Consider the following 22,682-nt stretch of genomic DNA (forward strand, 5'->3'; position numbering starts at 1 on the left):
AGAGGGTGAGTTAACAGCTCTTCCACAACCTTTTATTCTCATCACTTGGTCTCAAGCGCTGTTGTTTGCCTCTCAATTTGCTCTGGAGGCAGGTGCAGCCCTGCCATAATGGGTTCTCTGGTGCTGAGCCCTGCTTACGGAATGCTCCCGGGTAGGAAATAACTATCTGAAGAAACCCCAAGCCACTCTAGCACCTTCTTATAACTGAGAGTCTTCCTGCTTGTTTAGATAGCTAGATGGGGTAGCTGGTGGTGAGAAGAGGGAATATTACTCTGGCCACATTTTTGCTGTGAGGAGATTTTCTGAAAGCCCTTTTGATTTATGGGGTCTAACTTTGGTGTGGAGATCCTGTATTTTTTCTCCTCTCCCAGCCAGCTGCTCTGCAGAAGTCTCTGATGCCCCTGCATGCATTCTTTCTGCTGCAGAATGAGACTGAGTCCTGATCAGTCTAACTCTAGTGCTCTTGCAGGAGCAGGCAAGGCAATACAGTATGTGATTCTCTTCCACTACTGGTGTGGAAGGGAGGAGAGGGAGACAGGTTCACTTCTCCTCCTGCCCCCCACCCCCCAATCCTGACCTGCCACATCCTTTGCTCTTCCAATACTGCTACTATCTCTGCCAAAGAACCTTGGGTCTGACCTACATACCTCCTACTATTGTGGTATCGTGGCCTCTCCTGTACAGCAATTGCCAACACTCTGCCGTGTTAAGATGTCCACAAGGTACTCTGCTGTGACCACAAAACTAATGTAATTTGTATTTTAAGGCAGGCTTGGAGTCTCCATTGGTGAAATGACCCCCTAACGGTACAGCCAACCTCAGGCATTCAAAAATCGTAAGTTTTTGGTTTTAAAATGCTTTTGAAAAATTTCCCTTTTTGTAGTGCACTTGGGTCATGGTTTTTAAGCTTTTTATTCTCAACAGCTGTGAGGGCTGGGAACCCTTTAAAATGAAAGCAGAGAGTCTCTTGTAATAGTATTACCCCGGGACCTGGGGCTCTAAGAAAATACCCGTGATTCCCAGACTTGCAATAAAGTGGCAACACTGTAAAAGCTGTCCAACAGCCAGAGAGCTTCCTTCTGCTTGTAGTTTGTCTCCTTCCCCACAAATAAAACCCCCACTCCTCAAAGCCACCCCAGGGATTCTACTTGGAGTTTGGGCTGGCTTTGCCATCCCACTAGCCTCAGAGTGTGGTACATAGATCTACAAAGAAATTTTTGTGCTAGTAAACTCTCCTGGCTATCCCTGCCCTCAAGCTGTTGGTGAGAGCGGACAGCATACATGATGCTGTAGGAATAACCAACTTGGAGGACAAGCCTCTTGCTCTTCCTGGGGCTCAGGGTGGCAGTGGCATCTACCTTTCTCAGTGCTTGTGTTTGTTATAAAGTGTTCTCTCCAAGTCTGCATGTGAGGTCAGTATGACCTGGTGACTGACATGGATTCAGTGTGTAGGAGCTCTGGAAAGAGCTTGTACAAAAAAGGGTCCCTCTCATTTCCTGATGTGTTTCTTCTACCAAGACAGAACCACTGGACTTCTGTAGGGCCTATGCTGCTCCAGGAGAAGCTTGTGCCCTAACAAAATGCCAGATACTTTTGGGTTGCAAAGCCCATTATTTCTGGTGTTAAGACATAGTAAATCCAGCTGGGTTTGCAGTTCTGGGGTCGATTAATAGCTTTGGCAGCTAAAGAAGCCACCTGTCTGACTCCTAAATTGAATGTTTGATGTAAAAACTGCAGAAAGAATGGACCTGGGTTCTCGGTGTCCTTTAGTCCCTTTTCTGACTGCTCCCTAGATGGAGCACGGCTGCTCCACAGCACATTAAACAATTTTCAGCCGCCACCCCCAAACTCTCACGTGGGGTAGTTAGTCAGGACTGGAAACCAGAGTCTGAAAGCATGTCAGTGATTCATCGCTCCCTGGGTGGTAGCGGGACAACTCAATACTCTGTTTAAAGGTGACCTGAGAAGGATTTTTTTAAATTGGTCTTGTGCTTCTTGCTTCTTTATGAAGGAGAAATAAGGCCTGGGAGATAAAAACATATATTTAACCTAACTGCTTGTGTGTTACCTTAGAGATTTCCAGAGTGTAAAGTCTGGTGGTATTGGAGGATGACTAGAAGTCCCAGGGATGCCTACACTTTAACTGAAGGGGCAATGTGATGACTCTTTAACACTTAAAGGTTAGCACAGTGACTCAAGCTGCCCCTCATCCCCTTCCCTCACCCCTGCCTTTCCCTGCCAAATCTTAGTTTGACTAAATCCCCTCCCTTCTCAGGTGCTGCGGCTTCCATTCTGTTGGCTCTTGCGTTATCTCCATGTAATTAATTCTCAGCCGTTGTAGCCTTCTAGCTTCAGCAGGATGTCCATTTCTAACACAGAAAAATCAATCAGAACAAACAAAGCCAATCCGAACACGAAATGTTACTACTACTTGGAGTACAAGCTCCTTGGGCAGGGATTGTCTCCTCATGTTTGTACAGTGCCTAGCACAGTGGGGTCCTGGTCTATGAGTGGGGTTGCTACTACTGCAATAAAATGTCTAAATCACTTAGCTCTTTGGCCTAATGGCACTAGAGAAGGCTTTTGACTGTTGATTCTCCTGCACATCATGGTAGACGGCACTAGGCTTAACCGAAAAACCAAGCGCGAGCAGCAGTCGGGGAAGCTAGAGAAGACATGTGGGCTGTACTGCAACAGAAGGGAGGACCGAGCCCAGTGCAGCTGCTGTGCCTGGGAAACCTCATTTAGTTTAGTCCATTCCAGCGCTGGGCTGTCCCTTTTGCTCAGCTGTTATAACAGCACCTTTCCCGCACAATGCCGTCATGCTGCCCCACTGCTTCTATTTTAAATCTCTGGGACTGGATCTTGTGACACAGGGATTTGGCATCTCCCCTACATGCTGGAATGTGGCACCTTGGAAGATGGAGAGTGGCAACAGCTGCTGTATCGGGAGTGCCCCTCCTTGCCTTGAGCACAGGGCGAGACCCAGGTTCCTATCCTAGGACTGTTACTTGTCAGAACAGCAGTGTCTCTGTCTGTGTCAGAGCAGCAGGGTCTAACTGTCTGTACATCTCTCTCTTACCCACCACCACATTTAGAGTTGGAGCAGCCCAAGAAATCACTCCGGGCAGCTGGGGCCTCCAGAGCCCTCATTCTTCTCTCTTTCAGGTATGTAGTTACTTTGTTGCTGGGCACAGGAGTGGAACCACCCGAGTTGTAGTCATGCAAAGTTCTTTCACAGGCTGGCTATCAGGGCTGCTGGTGAGGGGGAGGGGTCCTTCTGCATTTAAGGTTTCATGCCCGAATCTTCTGTTTGGTATGACGACTTGCTCCTGTAACTGAAGGGCAGTTTCTTGGAGGGCAGTGAGGTTGGGGGAAGTTGGAACTTTCTTGGGAAGCCAGAGGAATTTCTTTGATTCCCCTCTAACACCCTTCATATTATCCAAATGTGCTGCTCAGGCAGATGGTACTTAACCCTCTCCTTGGTTCCCTCTGTATGTCTTTTGAAGTCTACCATGGGGCTCTTATTGTGTGGCTGATAGTCCAGAAAGCAGACGCTCAGAAGGACTGAGGGGACATGGGAGATCTGGTCTCTTGGACTGATCTCAGGCTTCTTCTGCTGTGTGAGTTCTGCCTTGGGGCTGGCAGAGTGAGCAGATACCTTTCTAGGGTGTGAGGGAAGCTTTTTATAACTGGGAATGTGCAACAGGAGAAGAGCAGCAGCAAAGCATGTCAATCCTATGTTAACCAAAACTTGCCTGAGACAGGCCTGTCTATGCTCCTTACTCAGGCCTTTCTCCTGTCTCCCCCTGTCACCTCCCCCTGCCCCCCCCCCAAAGGGTGGTAGTGCCAGGACTGTCCTGAGCACCACCATCAGGGCAATCTTCATGTGGCAGCAGTGCCAGGATTATCCCAGTCACAGCCAAAATTTATCTATTGGGCTGAATAGGAATTGGTAGTGACAGTGTATCAGTGTGGGGTGAGATGGGGCCTCTGTTGCCTTCTACACTAGACTCCCTGTGCCCAACACAGGAATGTGGTGACAGATTGTGGCCTAATGTAAGTTGGGATGTTCCCAAGAAGCTGGTTCTGCCCGGAAACCCAAGCACATCTTGGATAGATGGAACTAGGTGTGGCTATAGTTCCCTTCCTAGCCCAGCAGGCTGCACCTCATTCAGGACATGCCTTCCTAGTGACCCTTGGGTTTTGTTTTCTGTAGTCAGTAACTGATGTAATCCCTTAATCCTCCTCACTCTTTTTTATATTGGGACACTAGAGTCATCTCTTTCAACACAACTTATTTTAAGTGTTTCAAGGCTGAGCATGCTCAGTAGTTTAATGTCTCTTCCTCTGATGGTCTTGGTGCTAAAAGGAGGAGCCTCTGCTGAGGCTAACAGTGCTGGTGAAAGGTGCTGGACTTACCAGGGTCTCCAGGACAGGTACAGCCTGGGTGTTGGCAGGGCCATTTTCCTCCACAACATCCCTTCTAATATGCCACAAGCCTCTCCCGCATGGATCCCTTCTAGTGGGGAGAGGAGTTAAGCCTGCATGGCCAGTTCAGTGCTGGAACTGAGTAAGGGGGTTGGTAAGTGTCAGTGGTGCTGTGATATGGACACTTGCCCACTGGTAACTGAATTCCCATCCATAAGTGTTGAGTTGTCGGGATGGTACGTGGCTGAGTCCCAGACAGTGTCATGCTACAAACAGCTCTTTTTTCTCTCCCAGCTGCACTGAAATCTGCAAAAATTCTTTGCTGCAAGAAAACCAGGGTTATGTCATCAGAAGATGATGTTGGTGGGGAGGCTCCTGGGGGCAGTTTTTGGGAGGTAAGGTGGGATCATTAAGAGGGAGGCAAATGTCTTTTACATGTCACCCGTAGAGTTATGGCGTGGGTCTCTAGCTCCCTGGGTAATGTACTATTCCCCTGGAGTGGGGGGGCAGGGAGAGAAACTGACTTGCTTTTGGGACTGGTATACTTCTCTGGAGGGGGATTCAATAGGGTGTATAGGCCTTGGTGTAAGGGGGAGGTGTCCCCTTCCTTCTCAGAAGCTACTGAGTGATGCCTCTGTTCTAGACCTGAATCAGCACCAATAGAGAAGAATGTGAAGCCAGAATATCCCACCTTTTAAACCTCCCAGAATATATTCGCTGCCTCCTGCGGGAGCCCTGGGTGGGGTCCTAGCCCAGCTGCTAGCCTCAGCAGGACCTGCCCTCACTATGTGGTGGCCTGACCTGCTGCCTCTGGCTCCTAGGGTGGGTGGATGGGTGGGTGTGAAGTCAATGCAATGGGACTGACGCTGTCTGCTCTTTCAGGCTGGTAACTACAGGCGGACAGTGAAGCGTGTAGATGATGGGCACCGTCTCTGTAACGACCTCATCTCCTGCTTCCAGGAGCGAGCCAAGATTGAGAAGAACTATGCCCAGCAGCTAACAGACTGGTCCCGCAAATGGAGGACTGCTGTGGAGAAGGGTGAGGCAGGCAGGCTGGGATGGGCACAGGCTTCAGGAGAAGCTCTCTGCTCCTAGAGCACCCTGTCTCACTGTGATTGGGGCTGTCTGTAGGAGATGAGCACACTCATTGGGCAACATGGAGCTGGAGTTCTTGTGTTCTTCTTTCCTGGCTCAAACCAAGTAGCTCTAGGACAGGGATGCTCTGTGGTTCCTGTCCAGCCACCAGTTCTCTGATCCCTTCAGGGAAGGGATGTTCCCTTTGCATTTCCAAGTGCTCCATTACAAAAAAATGTTTGCCAGACTGGAGAGGGGAGGTTCAGGCTTAGAGTGTGTACAAGGGAAGATCTGTAGCCTGACTAAAGGATGACTTGGGAGGAGAGGATGGGGACACAAGTGCCTAAGAGACTCTAATGGCAAGTGATTGACATCACAAGGTGATAGGGCCTTAAAGTATAACAAGGAATGAGGGGGTATTGGAACAGATGCCCTAAAGTGCCCACTAGCCTGTAAAACTGGCCTTAAGCTCCAGCCAGGGGGCTGCCGTTGCTTCTCTCTTCTTAGCTCAGCTCAGACAAAGCCCCTGAGGAATATTTTGTAGGGACTCACCCTGCACTGACTGGGGCAGGACTAGATTATCAGCTATGGATGCTCATTGCTAATACCTGACTCTGTGAGCTGTAACGCCTAGTCCTTCCTCTCTTTCCTATCTGTGCAGAGAACAGTCCACGTTGGCCTGAGTACTTTTTGGTGGTGGTGGCAGAGGTGTCCTGCGTGTTGAGGGAAGGCTGGCTTCTGAACTTGGTCCCCATATCTGTGGACATAGGGTTGTAATGGCCACTCTTGTGTTTGCTCCTCCAGGCCCTCAGTATGGCACACTAGAGAAGACTTGGCACGCCTTCCTGACAGCCGCAGACAAGCTGAGTGAGATTCATCTAGAGGTGCGGAACCATCTTGCTGGTGAAGATGCAGACAAGATCAAGGCCTGGCAGAAGGAGGCCTACCATAAGCAGATGATTGGTGGGTTCAAGGAGACTAAAGAAGCAGAGGATGGATTCCGTAAGGCCCAGAAACCCTGGGTGAAGAAGCTGAAAGATGTGAGCAAGGAGTGTGTGTAAGGCAGAGGGGGCTGGGATGCTGGGGCTAGACATTTTTGCCTGGAGTGCAGTTAGCTTGGGTGTGCTTTGTTTAGGCCTCTCTTTGATTGTGGGGGTTGGTTCTGTTCGGTGTGGCTGGCTCCTTGCCCATGGCAGACTTGCAGCCTTCCTTGGTGCAGCAATATCTAGGGTTGGTGGGCTGGGGCCCTCCTGTGTGGCAACCTGTGACTTTATAGGGGGTGACTTCCTGGCTGTGTCATTCAGGGGAAGCCTTTCCCTTTGAGCGTGGCAGGCTGATGGCTGAGCTGGCCTCTCCCGATGGGGCTTGCTCCTGTGTAATGTTTGCTGCCAGTAACAAAGGCTGAAAAACAACACCTACCAACTCTTCTCCCACCCCACAGCAACACGTAAGGGATGGGGAAGTTTGTGTTGGGGCATCTGGCTCTGTTTTTACAGAACTACCTGTGTTAGGTGGAGACCTCTAAGAAGAACTATCACACAACCCGGAAGGATGAGAAGACTGCACAGACACGTGAGAACCATGCCAAGGCAGATTCCGCCATCTCGCAGGAGCAGCTGCACAAGCTGCAGGAGCGTGTGGAGAAATGTGCACAAGAGGCTGAGAAGGTGGGTGTGCCCAATGTGGACTCATACCATTAGGGGTCACTATACTGGCGAGGCATGGGGAGAAGAGACTTGAAATAAGTTTGTTGAAGGCAGAAGTCAACTTAGGTCCTGGTCCTACAGGGTGCCAAGTATCCTCGCTGCCTGCTGACTTCAGTGGGAAGCGTGGGAGCTCGGTACCTCATGGGACTGACCTATAGCTAGTCAGGTCCTGGTGACAAGGATCAGACTGCGCACCTGGTGCTGTGTAACAAATAGTTCCAGGTTGCTGCTCCACAGGATAGAAGCTGCAGTGCAGAAGGATCTGGCCCAAGAGTGACTAGTGTGCATGTCTAGCTGCATGCAGAGTTGTAGAGCTGCTCAATGGAGAAGATGGCTGGAGAGCTGAGCGCGTGTGCATGTGTCTCTCTGCCCCCCTCTCCCCCCCGCCTGCTGGGAAAGTCACTGCCATTGGAGAACTAGGGAAGGTGTCAGAGGCAGAGAGGGGTCACTCATATGGCAGGACTGGGAGCCTGGCTCTGGGGAGAAAGGGGCTTGCCTGGGTTCCCCTGATGTTCCCATACACCACACTTAGTTGTGCAGGGTCCTCCAATGGAGAGGAGAGTAGGAGGGAAGGTGTGTGGGGGTGTGTGTGTGTACACACGTGTACCCTAGACCAGGTGCAGAGCAGGGGGTTGGCACCAGGGCCGGTTGGCTTATGTTTGTTCTCTCTCCCGGCTGTGCAGTGTAAGGATCAGTATGAGAAGATGCTGGAGGAGCTAAACCGCTACAATCCCCGCTACATGGAGGACATGGAACAGGTATTTGAGGGCTGCCAGGAGGCAGAGTGCAAGCGACTGTGCTTCTTCAAGGAGATGTTCCTGGATCTACACCAACACCTGAACATCTCCACTAATGAAAGGTACCTACCTGTTCAGCGGGCCCTGGTCTGTGACAGGGGATATTCACTTCATGGCCTCTTGGAAAGGAGACCGTGTGGGGGGCTTGTGTCCTATTATTTCCCCTTCTAAGGTGTCTGAGTGAATAGCTGCAGTCCGACCACAGCTTGTCTCTGGTTTTATTCAGGGAGGGTTCCGCCTCAGTTTGAGGATTCCACTGCCCCTACCATCGTGCACCCTTCTTGTGGGTGTGTGTCTTTAGTCTACTCTGTCCTTCACTTTGAAGTGAAGGCTGTTACATGCCTCTAAGGGGATGTCTACTCTGTATCTGGGTGCACAGACCTACCCCCAGGCTTCAGAGCCTGAGCTGCCGTTTCTGCACAGCTATTTTTAGTGAGCCAGCTCCACTGTGGACCCAGGCTGAGAGAGAGACTCCCAGATGTGGTGTAAACATACCCCAACTCACTGCTCCATAATCTTTGAGGGCCAACACCACCCCATTCCCTCCAATAGCTGGAGACACTTAACCTGCTTCCTTTGGTGTGATATGAGTCAGGAGATGTGTAATACTGTGCAGGAGCATGGAGGTAGCCATTGCAGCCTCCCAGGACAGTTTTTGTGTAGGGTCAGGGAACATTACACATCAAACAGACCCATTTCCCGGTGTCTCTTCATGGGATTCTGCCAACCCTCTGCAAGTTCCAGCAGCAGGGCATCCCCAGCTGTCTGTGTCCCTGTGAGCCAGGCCAACTGGCTCCCTGCTCCATCTCTGAGGGGATGGTGTTTCTATGGAGTGGGATGTGTGTGGCTTGTGAAATGCTTTGGGGTTAAAGGCACTGGAGCACAGCCTCTAATCCCCAGTGGTTCTTGAAGTAGGATGATGTGGAGGTGAAAGGGGAAATTTATGCACCTGACAGTAATCTGGGGCTGTACAGAGACTTGCTCACTGACATTGGTTCTGCTTCTGCTTGCAGTTTCCATGCACTGTACCGGGATCTGTACCAGGGAATCGTGGCTGCAGATGACCAGGAGGACCTGAAATGGTGGCGCAACACACATGGGCCAGGCATGGCCATGAATTGGCCACAGTTTGAGGTGGCATATCACTCTAGAATATATTTCCACATGCCGCAGGGCTACTTTATTGTACTCTTACTCTGTGGCTTCCCCCTGCCCTCTGAGACTCTTCCCACTGGAAAAGGCTCTATCCCTGCTCACCTGGGATCATGATGTTTGCACCTTTCTTTTTTCTTTTCTTTTTTTTTTTTAAGAGGGGATAGTACTGGAAGTTCCACCCCTGTGGCAACTGGGGAGTTGCCATGCCAGCTAAAATGTAATCATTCTGGCCCCCCACTCAGCTCTGGTCAGGGATGGGGGTTTACACTAAGGGTAATGAGACATGCTGCATCTCCCCCCCCCAGTCCTCAGGCCTGATCTTACTGCCTCTGCAGGGCTCTTATTTGGCAGACTATTCCATTGCATTGCTTGGCCATTAGTTAAATATGGTGCTGTGTTCTTGTGCCTCCTAACTTCCTCCCTGGCAGTAGAATAAACTGTGTCAAAGCTCTCTGGACTCAGGGGACTGATGTTCCTTTCCTTTTGGACAGGAATGGACCCTGGAAACCCAGCGGCCAATCAGCAAGAAGGCGAAAAGCAGTAAAAGTGCTGAAGATGTGATGCTGACCAGCATTGTGCCCACACGGGATGGTGTCTCTCAGACCCCTCCACAGACACGGCGAGGGTAAGAGCTGAAGCCTGGGACATCCTGGAGAGGAATAATCATGCCCTGGGGTATGAACTAGCTGAGCTGAGAGAAATTCTCATTTGTATTTCACTCCCTTTTTTAGCCATTGGGCTGGAAATGGGTGAGCCCCAAGCGGTGCCCTTGCCTATACAACGCGGAAATCAGTAGGGCAGAGAAAGGGGTTTGCTTGGAGCATTGGGGTGGAATAGTGGGAGGATCTCCTCTGCTGTCCACATGCAGTTACATGATAGTGCCAGAGCTAAGACCTTCCTCTCCTAGTGGCCCTGTTCAGTACTGGGGTCTCCTCTCAATCCATCCTAGCATGGGTTTTAGTCTAATTCACTGCTGAGCAGGTTGCTGTGTGGGGGAGGATGCTGGTAGGATTTTGCCTTCAGCTGCTTTTATCTCTGGGAAAAGGGAAAAAGCCCAGAGGGATTAGGAACTAGAAATCCTTCCCTAGGTACACCAGCAGGCCTGGATGTTTGAACAAGATTCTCTTCCCTGGATATGAGCATCTTATGGTTTGGTGTGGGGTTGCTACATGGTCAAAACTTGACAAGCCCAGTGGTGACAGTTTACACAATTCAGGTAGCTGCTTCCTCTTCCAGGATCTGTAGCAAATGAGTTAGAGCATGGGAAGGGGCTTAGGAAATCCGTGTCCTGTGGTGTTCACTTCCTTCCTGACCCAGAAGACATCATCTCCTGCTGGCACAAATGAAGCTTAGAGTTGAACATGGGAGGGAAGAAGTTGGAAACAATCTGGGTGGAGCTGTCTCCAGGCAGCTGTCCTTTCCCAGGCAGCTGGATTCAGGGCCCTATTTACTAATCAACAGGTTTTCCTACCAAGCGGAGAAGAACAATTTCTTCTATGACACCCTGAGGGCATCAGCCCATGTGAAGTTAGTATGGAACACAACCTATCCAGGAGGTGTCTGGGTTCAAAGTATCTGTGTTCTGCTCTTCCTTTCTCCTCTGCTCTGGCCCCGGAGTTAGGGAAACCAGCTGAGTCTGCCCTGGGGGGATGTGGCCTCCTTTCTCTTTCAGGACTGTTTCCAGCTGAGTATGTTTTGGAAATACCTGAACTTCCTTCTATTTAAAATTGGCTTGGCCTGTCCTGGGTGAGGGGTGTCTGCTGAGTGGGGCTGGGGCTTGAAAGGGAGATGCTGTTTGGACCAGTTACCTGCACAACCCCCTGGGGTTCCACAGTTTTCTAACTTTTCCTGGTCTCTCTCCTTCCCGTACATTTCCACCCTCCTGTCCTGCCTCTCTGTCTCCTCCTGGCTCAACAGTGTAGTTGTCCCTGGGGCTCTATGGTGGTGTATGACTCAGGAGATGAGGAGGCACTTCAGAGGGTCAGTCCTGAGTTTGAGATGAGTCTGGATTTTTGTTTTTGCTCCCCATACATGCAGCGGTGGGAAAGAGGACATGTCGGAGTGGTCCGATGACGACACTCCCAAGAAGTGCCTGGATGCCAATGGGCACGAGGAGGACGTAAAAGTACCAGGTGTACAGGTGCGAGCGCTGTATGATTACACAGGACAGGAGGCTGATGAACTGAGCTTTAAAGCAGGTACAGAGGCATTAACCCCTTGCCACTACCACTTGGGCTGATGGTTGGAAACCTCCCACTGAGATCTGGATAGCTCCTTGGGAACTGTTCATTGTCCTTGCCCGCTGCTCCTGGAGAAGGGCATAGCACTAGGGAGGCCAGCACTCCATTCCACCACGCTGCTCAGTGAGGGGGATCAGCAAGGCTCATATTGTAGAGGAGGCACCTCATACTTAGTGAGGCATTCAAATGCTGAAAAGGGAATGTTTTTGGGTCCTGACCAAGGGGTTGGGGAAGAGCAGGCCCATAACCTGATTTGTGTGTGTTTGGGGAGGATGGGACCTACCTGATGTGTGTGTCAGGTGGAACTCTGAACAAAGACGGGGGGGGGGAGGGGGGTGTTGAGCCCTTATTAGCAAATGTTGCTCCCTTGGGCCAAAAGTGTGAAAATCTCCTCCTCCATACCTTTCCCTCGGAACTTAAAGGGGGAGGGTTTGGGTTGCCTTTATAAAGTGCCTCCTCTTGCCTTTGTAAAGTGGCCAGACAGAGCTAGTTTTGGGGGGATTAAGTTCTTGTCCGATAAGCTGGAGTGAGGTTAGCAGGAGGAAGCTCCACAAGCCACCACCTAAGGCAGTGGTTCTCAACCTATTTATCATTGTGGGCCACACATGTTACTGGGACACAGGTTGAGAACCACAGCGCCACCCCCCAGACCCGTCTGTCCAGTGCCCCCCCCCACTCAAAGACTCCCTCCACAGAGCTGGGCCAGGAGCAGAGCCCTGGGGCGTGCACACTGGGGCTGCCACCCGGCTTGGTGTGCAAGCCGGGCGGCAGCCCTGTCCCTGCAGCACACAAGCTGGGCGGTCTTTAGCGCCCAGCTGTGTGCTAATTGAGCTACATGCAGCCCACTGGTCATGGGTTGCGAAATACTGACCTAAGGTGAGGGAGCTTCTGGGACTGGAGCAGTCTGCTCCCAGTAGATGATGAGGCTAAGAAGAACCCTGGGACCTTTCTCTCCACTTCAGCTGTTCGTACTCTGCCCGCCCCTCCCCAATCTTCCGAGGGGCCATCTGGATCTTGGGAGTGTTTCTAATCTTGCTTGTATTGACTTGCTTGCAGAAACATTGACTCTCTTTCAGGTACTAAAATCCCTGGCCCAACAAGGGCCTGGTGCATGAGGTGAGCATCTGTGCTGCTGAGTCACTGCTAGATTTCTTGGCACTAACTCACTTACTGGCTCAGTAGAACAGCTTTAAAGCAATCCCAGCAATAATGTGGATGAGGATAATTGCCTTAGGGGGCAGGAGAGATACAATTTCTCTCCCTGACACCTGCTGCTTGGGAGGAGATGGAAGGTAGCAGGCCCAAGGGCCCCACCCCTCCCCCAAAAGAAACAGCTCTAAATCAAACCAGTTAGTTCCTTCAGTGCTGGGGTCAGCTCATTCCATCCAAATGCTGCTATAACCACTCTGTACTAATGGGGCTTGAGTTCAACCTGGCTTGCAAGGTGACTTTCCTTCCCAGTCTCTGAACAATTGGACGGTCCCACAATGGCTGTCAAATCTCCTTGTCATGGTAGAGACAAAGGATTTCTATTGGTGGCAAGTGATCCTATTCCTTCCCTTTCCCAAAGTTCAGAGCTGGGGTAAGGAATGAGAGCCCTTCCTGGCCCATCTCTGTGGGTCCATTCCATAGCTTACTGACTGCGAGGTCTTTGGCCAATCATTGAATAGGCATCTAACAGCTAGAACTCAGCGGTTTTTCACTAGTCCTTCCCAACTGCTTCGGAGGAGCCTCGGGCCAGAGAGAACACGAAGCAGAGTTCCAGCACTGAGACTTGAAGTGCTGTGCTCCCCAAGGGCCTTCTCTTGACCTCTCTGGTCCTGGTCTCCTTATCTAGGGGGAAAAAAAAATCCTTCATGAGCAACATATCCTCCTCCGAGTTCTCTATAGAGTTGTGTGCCTGCAATATGGTTTGAGTCCAATGGGAAATATTGAGATGTGGTGATGAGATCAAGATTAGACTTGTTTGCTGCATTTCACCTGTATGGGGTTTGTACAGTAACTCCTTGCTTAATGTTGTAATTATGTTCCTGAAAAAAGCAACTTTAAGTGAAATGATAAGCGAATCCAATTTCCCCATAAGAATTAATGTAAATGGGGGTTGTCTAGGTTCCAGGGAAAATTTTTTTGCCAGACAGACTTTATATATAAAAGTTTTAAACAAACAATTTAATACTGCACACAGCCATGATGACTGTGAAGCTTGGTTGAGGTGGTGGAGTAAGAGGGGTGAGATATTTCCCAGGGAATGCCTTACTGCCAAATGATGAACTAGCACTCGGCTGAACCCTCAAGGGTTAACATGTTGTTAATGTAGCCTCTCACTCTACAAGGCAGCACAAATGGAGGGAGGAGACACAGCATGGCAGTGGCTGGAAACTGAACATGATGATGAACCCATGCTATCCCACTGGAGCACACAACTCCCTCCACTTTCCAAAGTGCTGTGGGTGTGTGAGAGGGAGACACACATTGGGGGGGGGGGGTGAGAGAAAGAGATGCACAGTGCCCCTTTAAGTATGCTGACCCCACTTTAAGTACACTGCCTTTTTTAAGTAGATCAGCAAGTTGAGACAGCAGCTGCTCCCTCCATCCTGAGCCCTGTCCTATTCCCCGCCCCTGTGGAGATGGGGTACAGGAATGGGGGTCAGGAGTGGGGGGAGGGGGACATCCTGATATCAGCACTCTCCCTTCATCTCCCCCCACCCCCCCGCAAGCAGGAGGCTCCTGGGAGCAGCAAATGGCAGTGGAGGGAGGGACAGCTGAACTGCCCAGCAATTGATAGCCTGCTGGGCCACTGCTGCACAGGGAACTTAGGGGAGTGGGGAGCTGATGATCCACCCTGGTTCCAAGACCCCACTAGCTAGCTCCAACCGGCTGCTCTTTTTGCAAGTAGTGGATAAAGCAGGTGGCTGCCAAACAACTTAAGGGAACATTGCACAACTTTAAATGAGCATGTTCTCTAATTGATCAGCAACGGAACAACATTAACTGGAACATTGAGGAGATACTGTACTTCTAATCGGGGGGTCATGCTCCCTTGCCCCTAGGGAGCTATCCAGACACTGGAAGGCGTATGGACTCTGACTCCTTTCTAGTGGCAAAGTTTGTGCTGTTTCCTCTTTTAGGTGAAGAGCTAATGAAGATCAGTGAAGAGGATGAGCAGGGCTGGTGCAAAGGCCGGCTTTGCACTGGCCAGGTTGGACTCTATCCTGCTAACTATGTCAAGAGGGTGGGATCATGATTGCTACTTTCATCCTGAGGGGGGTGTGTGTGTGTGTGTCTCACATGTATATCAGCATCTCCTGCAGAGGTCACCAGGTCACTGCTGGGCCCCTAACCCACATCAACAGCATATGTAGCAATTTCTGGACTCTCTGGGGACACTTATTTCTTGTAATCAATGCTTCATTTTAAAATTCTAGAGCTGTAGGGATTTTCTAATAAACAAAAATTGAGTAAAGACTGCTGCAGCCTCTGTGCACTGTAGGGATTTGGAGGGGGTGGGAAGGGTCTTAATAGCTTGTGCTGGGATGGGCTATTGGGACATACTGATACCTTGCCACTCTGCTTCTGCTTGTAAAATCTAGCTGAGAGCTCTGGGGTTGGTTGAAGGCTGCTGTGTTACTAAGCTTCCCTCTTTAGGGAAACTTTTAAGACACATTGCTGTGAGGAAACCTTAGTCTAACTCCCTTTTTGGACCCTTTCAGGTATGGCTCTGGTGGTCTTGGCTCCCTTTCCCACAGGGACTGGCAAAAGCCAAGCGTCCATGGTAATTCATTTAGATCTGATGGCAGCCTTTCAATACCATTCACCTCTAGGTCTCATTGATTGCTCTGTGACTGCAGCTGGAGTAGCTGACATAGCTTGAGTGGCTCTAGTCTATTCTTTTCTCTTCCAAAGATCCAGTACGGTAGGGCTGGTTATTGCTCACTTGCCCAAAGGGCTATCCCAGGTGCAGCATCTTGAGCAGGGGTGGTGGGTATCCTAGGCAGGGGGAGGCTGTGCCTCCCCAAACAGCCTAGCTTGGGTCTGCCCCCAGGCCAGGCCCCCTCCTGCAGTTTCCAGTCCTCTACCCTGGCCCAGGCTGACTGGGGCTAGCTGGCTTGCCTCCTACAGGGACTCAAGGCGGCCGGTGCTGGGACTGCACTGCGTGCCTGGTGGGCCTGGTGCACCAGGGCTGGGGGCACTGTGGCTGCAGTGGGGGTGCTCTGAGCTCCTGCAGGATAAGTGGGGCCAATCAAGATCTTGAGGTTCAACTAAGTTTCCCATCCTAGTCAATATTTATGCCAGACAGCTGGGGGGATGCTGAAGTGTCACAAAATATGTCCAGGGTGTCATCGGACCAAGGATGGTGCACTCTCTCTACTTTCCACTATCTGGCTGGGACTGGGAAGTGGATGATGTACCTTTTTGGAGCCTCTGACAAGATGAAGTTGACATAGGGGAGAGGAGGCTTGGTACCTACCCCACTCAGGTTCATGGCACTTTTAGTTTGAAGTGGGTTTTTGGATCCTTGGTAACTGTAGCTCAAACTACCTCTTCTGTCTGTAAAGGTACTTATGAGCACTTCTCACATGGTCGAGACCCTCTCCCACATCCTTCAAGCCCTTGACTTGCAACTGGATGACTGTATTGCACTCTACATGGGGTTCAGTGCTTGCAGACCATTTAGAAGCAATATATGGTATAGAATGCACCTACCTGCTTTGCAACAGAAGCTACCTTACCCGCTTCCCAACTATTTCCAGGTGCCATTCAGTGATGGTGATTTATAAAGCCTTTTATGGCCTGGGTAGTCTCTCCGTCTTTGTTCCACTGGGACAATTGAGATCAGCTCGGGGTCTGAAGTTCATGGTGTTAGCATTCAAATATCATGTGGATAGCCTAGGGTCCTCGATTCTGGCCTACATGTGACCTACAGAATGGCTGTAGGAATCCAAATAAATGTAACAGGAGATATTTGAAGTGCAAAACTAAAGGTGAGATTGGAATTAATTTTTCATTGCAAGATTTCAGTCCTGGGCAAGTGAATATCACTGGGATACAGAGGCAAGATTGTAAAAACAGTGCTTAGAATTTCACTGAGGAAGGTAACTGCACTTACACACATGAGGTGCTTGGCCCATGAAAAGTGCTTGAGAAGATACCTGCCAGAGTCAGAATAATTAATGACAAACTTGGGCCAAACATGAAAGAGAGAACTGGAACACAGGCGCGATGCATTCTGGTAACATAGATGTTATACAGGCCAATAAAAAAGTTCTAAAGTCTTAGACTAGAAAAAGAGCACTAAGACATTCAGAGGAGAACCAACACCCACGTTCAGTCCTTTAACTGTAGAGACAAAAAGCAGGGTCAGCACAGAGTTTTGAGTCTGCCTAAAGAGTTACCAAAAACACAAGTAGTAAAATGTCTGCTGTGATGGCAGAAGTCAAATTCTTCATCACAATGGATGTATTGACAGGGTTTAGGAGATGGCCCTGGCCACAAAGCTTTGATATTTGCATTTCCAATGCATCATGAGGTTGCCTTTTGGGATATACACCTCTACCCCCATATAACGGGGTCCTCTGGAGACAAATCTTACTGTGCTATAGGTGAGAGCACATTATATCAAACTTGCTTTGGCCCCCCTGCTCCTTGTCCCCTGACTGCCCCCTCCAGTGACCCCTGTCCCTAATCATGCCCAGGACCCCATCCCAACCCCCATGATGCCTATCCACCCCCCCCCCCCCCTCCTGACAGGCACTCACCAGCAGCAGCAGGAAGCGGAGCAGCCCAGCCCGCTCCACTCTGCCAGCTCCCAGCTGTGGCACTCTGCTTCCTGCCACCCGTGAGTGCGTGGAGGTTGGGGAAAGGACGCCTCCCGTATCACCTGCGGCGGGAAGCGGAGTGCCATGGCCCAGGCCCACTCTGCTTTCCTTGCCCTGGCCCCAGCAGTGTCGCTCAGGAGGGGTGGGGGTGTGTTGGGGGAAAGGTCCCACACTCACTGGTAGCGGCAGGAAGTGGAGCAGCCTGGCCCCAGCCCGCTGCACTCCACCAGCTCCCAGCCGTGGCACTCTGCTTCCCGCCACAGGTGAGTACAGGGGCTGTCCTTTCCCCAACCTCCCTGCATTACCGGCAGTGGTGGGAAACGGAGTGCTGAGGCTAGGAGCTGACACCCTGATCCGCCGGAGCGCAGCTTTACTGCGTTGTATGCGAACCTGTGTTATATTGGGTCACGTTGTATAGGGGTAGAGGTGTGCTTGGCACCAGGAACTATTTCTCTGCACATTGTGCCAGGTTCAGGAAGGTGTCTCAGGAGTGAAAATGTACATTGATGCCATCATAATCTGGGGCAGCACCACTCCTGAACTTCAGGAACAACTCTAGAGGGGACTAGAAACCATAAGAAGTAACAACCTTCAAGTGAATGAGGCTTAAGTGTCCATTTTAAGTTACTGAAATTGAGCAGACTCGTAAGATTCAAGCACTAGTGAATATGCAGAGACCCAAAGATAAAGGAATTTGAGACTGCAAGGCATCTTTATTTAGCTCAGTAAGCTTGTACCTACCTATGCAGCTCAAACAACTTTCAGTAAAATGGCTTCACAGATAAACAGAATAGATTTGGATGGCAGAGTGTGTCAGAATTCAAGCATAGCATAGAGCACTACTACAGCAATGCTTTGACTCACAGGAAGAGTCTCTAAAGAGGTTTCAAAAAGAGTGGGACTGATGGCTTCCTACAAGGAGCATGACTGGCAGAAAATATCCAACTGAAAAGATGCTAGGCCTTGCCTATCACTATACAGTTTGACTAGAGAGAGTTATGAATCCTCAAGCTGAAATGAAGCATAAAGCACTGATTATGGCCTATAGAAGGACATGGAGAAGTGTAAGCAGGGATGCAGCCATTCCTTTACCATGATCCTGAAGTTCCAGCTAGGGCATTGCTTAGTAAATTGCATGTGCTCCCTTCACTGACCCGCAGCCAGATGACCTAGAACAAATAGTGATAGTACACATGAACATGATAGAGGTATCCTGAACAGGAACATGAGATGAGCTAGAGGGAAAACAGGCCAAGTATAAAACCCTACAAATAATACATTTATGTAATAAATGGAGAAATCTAGTCTTCCCACCTATATATTCCTAACGTATATGAGAGTTTTCATAACTATTCACAGAAAAGGACAAATAAGCCTTCCCAATATTTCCTTGTCACTATGGGAAGAACATAGGAAGGGCAATTTCAAATGATAGTCCACAATTCTCCTTTTTAAAAATTGTATTCTGGCCAGGGATGAAGAGTGACATTGAAAAAATGGTGAATGCATGTGAAAGATGGTGGGAGGTACCGAGAAGCAAAGCTGAAATAACCTGATACAGCATGAACAACTTCCATCTCCAGAGGACAAAGTCTGAACAGGTTTTGTTTGTCCTGAGAAAACATGACCACTTGTTCATAATGGACTGATTGGAACTTTTCAGAAATATCAACATTTAAATACACCACAGCTTGTGTGACCAGATCCAGAAAATCAAGTTTGCACACTGGGAATTCCATAAAATGCCAAGGACTGTATTAATGGACAAGGGGCCCACACATTAAGAATGGGGAGGTTTTGGACCTTGCTGGAATCTGTACTTTGGCATGACAGAGTATGAGATTCCTATAAACAAATGGATTAACAGAATATGGAGGCTAAGTAGTGAAGAATTTAATGAAAAACAAACCAGCCCTACTTAACACATCTGCTGATGATTGCCCCATAGTGCAGAACTCTGTACAAATAGCTGTGTGTATACTTGTTTACCAGACTGATACAATTACGGCCTGACAAACTTCTGATGTTGTCAGAGATCTGACAAATCAAAATGGATACAAAACTATAATGGGGCCAAATGCCCTTTGTCATAATTGATTAATGTGGTTTGGGGCTCTTAAACGAGAAATCATTTTAGGCATCTGTGTAAAACAGAAACCTGTTGAAAGGTTCAGATTTAAATGCTTGGATGATGTTAAACTATAGCCCTGTTTGTGTTAAAACTTGTCCCATTCCTCCACTGAATGGAAAATGAGCTTTAATATTAAGATTCAATCAGGGACTGAAGTTTCCATAGGCCCTGCCCCAATCCACACTGTCACACCATGTGGTTGCATGTGATACTCTGGGAGAGCCAAAAAGCTAAACAGGAACTAGTTGCTGACACTGAGATTTTGAATACAGCAAAATTAAACTACAACAGACCACCATGGTACTAACTACATTATTTCTTAAATAAATTGTATTTTTCTATGCAAGTGTTTTATATTACCTATGCCCCCAGGCACCACAGGATGTAAGTGCCTTCCACATGAAATCAATAACAATAGCGAAGCTCTTCTGGGAAAGTCTACCTTGAGTTAGCAGTGAAGGCTTCTGTATGCTGGGAAGGAGAAACCAGTGCCTGGCTATCCTGGCTGGTAGAGGAGGGCCTGTGAGCCTGCTTGGCAGAAGTAGTTGAAGAGGACATGATGGTGATCACTCTCTTTCAATAGTTCCACAATAAAGCAGCAGCTGACTTGGCTACCACTTGAGCTGCTCCACTTATTACTCTGGCCCATGCAGCAGCCCCATAGTCTCTGGGGTGAGAGAGGTTACTGTGAAACCCAGAACCAGCTGGGAAAACTGTTTCCATCTATGGGTGGGTGTTGATAGGGGTAATCAACATACACCAACCACCCTATGGGTAATGTTTTATGCCTGGGTCCTTCATAGAGCTTGGTGGTGTTGCTCGTTGCAGATAGGATTTAAATTTACAACCTCCCCATCTCTTTCTCCCCTCCCCCACTTTGTGTACTTGTTCTTTTGTAGATAAGTCAAAGTTGATGAGCAGCAGCTAAGCACTTTCCTGTGGGTCTGTAGCAGCCCCAGCTGGGGCCCTATGGAGCACCTGCTGCAGCTGGTTTCTGTGTGGTAGGGCTGCTTGGCACTAGGACTGAAGCATTGCAACAGGTGTGAGTGTGGAAACCTGACCAGCACCCCAGTGAACTATTGCAACAAGCCATACCTGCCCCTCGCCCTCTGCATTTCTGCTATTTACTGACCTAGCCCAAGGCCATAGTCACTCAGTGCTGGATGGTGGCTTTCTCCGACTGAAGGTCAGGCTGTGTTATTAACTAGGGCTGCCTCAGCTCTGTTGCTCAGGCAGTTAGACTCTGTCCATAGGCAGAGGGCAGCAGAAATCAAATGACCTAGTAGCCAGGTTAATGGGCAGAAGCTGTGCAGGTGAAGTTCTTTTTTGCCAATGGCAACAGCAGCCCGAGAGCAGGCTGTAACCTGGATGGTGATAGGCTGATCAGAGGCACTTCATGGAAGGGACTGTACCAAAGCTGGAACTAAAGCCACAGGCCTCAGGGTAAGATCAGTGTAGCTGGATAGAAAAATCCATGGAGTGGTGAGGAGAGTTGGCAAGGGATGAACCAACCCAAAATGGGATCGGAAAGGCCGATAACAGCAGGAGAATAAACTTACTTAATAAAATGAGGGGGAAAACCTGCTAGCTGGGTTTAAAGACACCTCCCAAAAGATGTAACTAGCGCCTGTGAACGAAGGAACAACCCAAACCTAGTGCAGTGCCGCCATCAGGGTGAGGGCTGGAGGACAGTCACGCAGTGGGACTCTCCATATTTGTACTAGGCCACCCAGGCTCTGAGGGAAAGACCAAGCAGAGGATGAATGGAAATGGTGTATTCAGAACAGGCACTTGCTGTGGGGAAGGGGACAGTGAGAGGAAATCAGGGATTTAGCACGTGTCTTTAAGACAGGTCTCTGGTCTAAGCAAGGTCTCTAATGAGATTTTTCTGGCCAAATTTCACAACTGTTAGCCTTCTTGACCTCCTTGCTGCTTTCAGTGCCATTAACTGCATCCTCTTTCAACTTTGGCTGGCCTCTACTGATTGTCCCCTGATCTCTGCTTGCCTCACTGCACCATCCTTTTCCCCACAGCATCTCTCACTGGGTTTGCAGATTCATGTCTCCCTCTATGCAAGCCTGCATTTCAGCCTGTCTTGCACTCAATAGGTTAGAACTGAGCTCCTGCTCTTTCCCTTTTCCACTAGCAACATTCCTATCCCATCATTCTCCTTGTCACTTGGGCCTATAAACTGCCCTCTTCACTAGCTTTCTCTCCCTGCACATGTAGGCTGAATCCAAAATCTGCCGCTCCTTCCTCCAAGATCTTGCTGCATCCCACTCCTTGAAACGCTCCTTCCAGCCCTTGTCATCTCCCACCTTGATGAGTGTAACTCCTTCCTTGCTGGATTCTCTGCCAGCCCCCGTACAAGTGGCCATTTACTGCTTTCACCTCTTTAGCTATGTGTTACACTCCTACCCTCTAGTGCCTGCCCAGCCTGTGGCTGGGGATCTTGCCTTCTTCCTTGTTTGGAAAGTGCCTCACACTAGAAAGTAGGGTAGAGGGTAGATTTGGAGAACTTGAGAGGATGGGGTAGGGGAGCTCAGACAGGTCTCTTGCCTCTACTAAAAGATTTGGAAGGACTGAGTTTGAAAAGAAATGATGGTGCTGTGGTTAGGCCACTGGACAAACACTCAGGAGATCTGAGTTCCACCTCTGTCTCTGCCACAGTGCATGTGACCTTGATCAAGTTACTTATTCCCTGAGTTGTAGTTCCGTATCTGTACACAGAGATCACTTTACTTCCTGAGCTCCTGGGGCAAGGGGTATTGTGAAGCTCAAAAACTAGGATGATGAGTATCACTGAAGTGCTAGGCAGCCATATTGCTCTGGAGCTGCTATACAGGCTATAGGAACCGAGTATCCATTCTGTTTCAAGGAAAGAATTTCTTTACCTTCTCTCACAACAACCGTCTTCTCCCCTCTAAGGCAGTTGGTTTGACTTTGGCCTATTCCTCCAGTTCTGCAATTAAAATCCCTGAACAAAGGAAGATTGATACAAAAATTGTATTTAAAACACTGTCAGTTTCTCAAGGTCTTGTTAAACTCTGCTGCTCAGAATTCATAGCCCAAACAGGATCTGGTCTAGGGCTGCAGGCAGGAGTGCAGAGCCCAGCCCGCCTCTCCTGCAGCTCAGACTGGCCTTTCTCCCCAAAGTCCAGTCAACTGCTCTTCAAGGAGCATGAAACCATTGCTTGAGTCCAGGTGTCTGACAGGACCAGTTCCTCTGTTGGCTGCTGGCGCTGCCCTGGCTCTGCTCACTGTTTGTTTCCTTGGAGCGACTTACCCAAATGGACTGTCCCGACTCTGGTCCCTGTGCTGCCCCCAACTGT

At 49.5% G+C, this 22,682-nt stretch overlaps 1 protein-coding gene across 8 annotated transcripts in view; it reads left to right on the plus strand.

The window, feature by feature from the left end:
- Window positions 1–14,868, plus strand: part of PACSIN3 (protein kinase C and casein kinase substrate in neurons 3) — a 31,870-nt gene extending 17,002 nt beyond the window's left edge. For 2 of the 8 annotated variants that reach the window (XM_045012908.1, XM_045012906.1), the window contains exons 2-14: window positions 767–835; window positions 2,074–2,180; window positions 3,099–3,168; window positions 4,726–4,826; window positions 5,314–5,470; window positions 6,310–6,545; window positions 7,017–7,172; window positions 7,895–8,070; window positions 9,022–9,142; window positions 9,655–9,788; window positions 10,625–10,690; window positions 11,201–11,361; window positions 14,532–14,868. In XM_045012908.1, the coding sequence (XP_044868843.1) occupies window positions 4,773–4,826; window positions 5,314–5,470; window positions 6,310–6,545; window positions 7,017–7,172; window positions 7,895–8,070; window positions 9,022–9,142; window positions 9,655–9,788; window positions 10,625–10,690; window positions 11,201–11,361; window positions 14,532–14,647 (1,377 nt within the window). In that variant the 5' untranslated portion in view covers window positions 767–835; window positions 2,074–2,180; window positions 3,099–3,168; window positions 4,726–4,772 and the 3' untranslated portion in view covers window positions 14,648–14,868. The remainder of the gene's footprint in view (window positions 1–766; window positions 836–2,073; window positions 2,181–3,098; window positions 3,169–4,725; window positions 4,827–5,313; window positions 5,471–6,309; window positions 6,546–7,016; window positions 7,173–7,894; window positions 8,071–9,021; window positions 9,143–9,654; window positions 9,789–10,624; window positions 10,691–11,200; window positions 11,362–14,531) is intronic. The other 6 variants (XM_045012907.1, XM_045012905.1, XM_045012912.1 and 3 more) reach the window with 5 other exon arrangements.
- The last annotated feature ends 7,814 nt before the right edge of the window (window positions 14,869–22,682 follow it).

Source organism: Mauremys mutica, chromosome 4 (assembly GCF_020497125.1).
Source record: "Mauremys mutica isolate MM-2020 ecotype Southern chromosome 4, ASM2049712v1, whole genome shotgun sequence".
Classification (NCBI taxonomy): Eukaryota; Metazoa; Chordata; order Testudines; family Geoemydidae; genus Mauremys; species Mauremys mutica.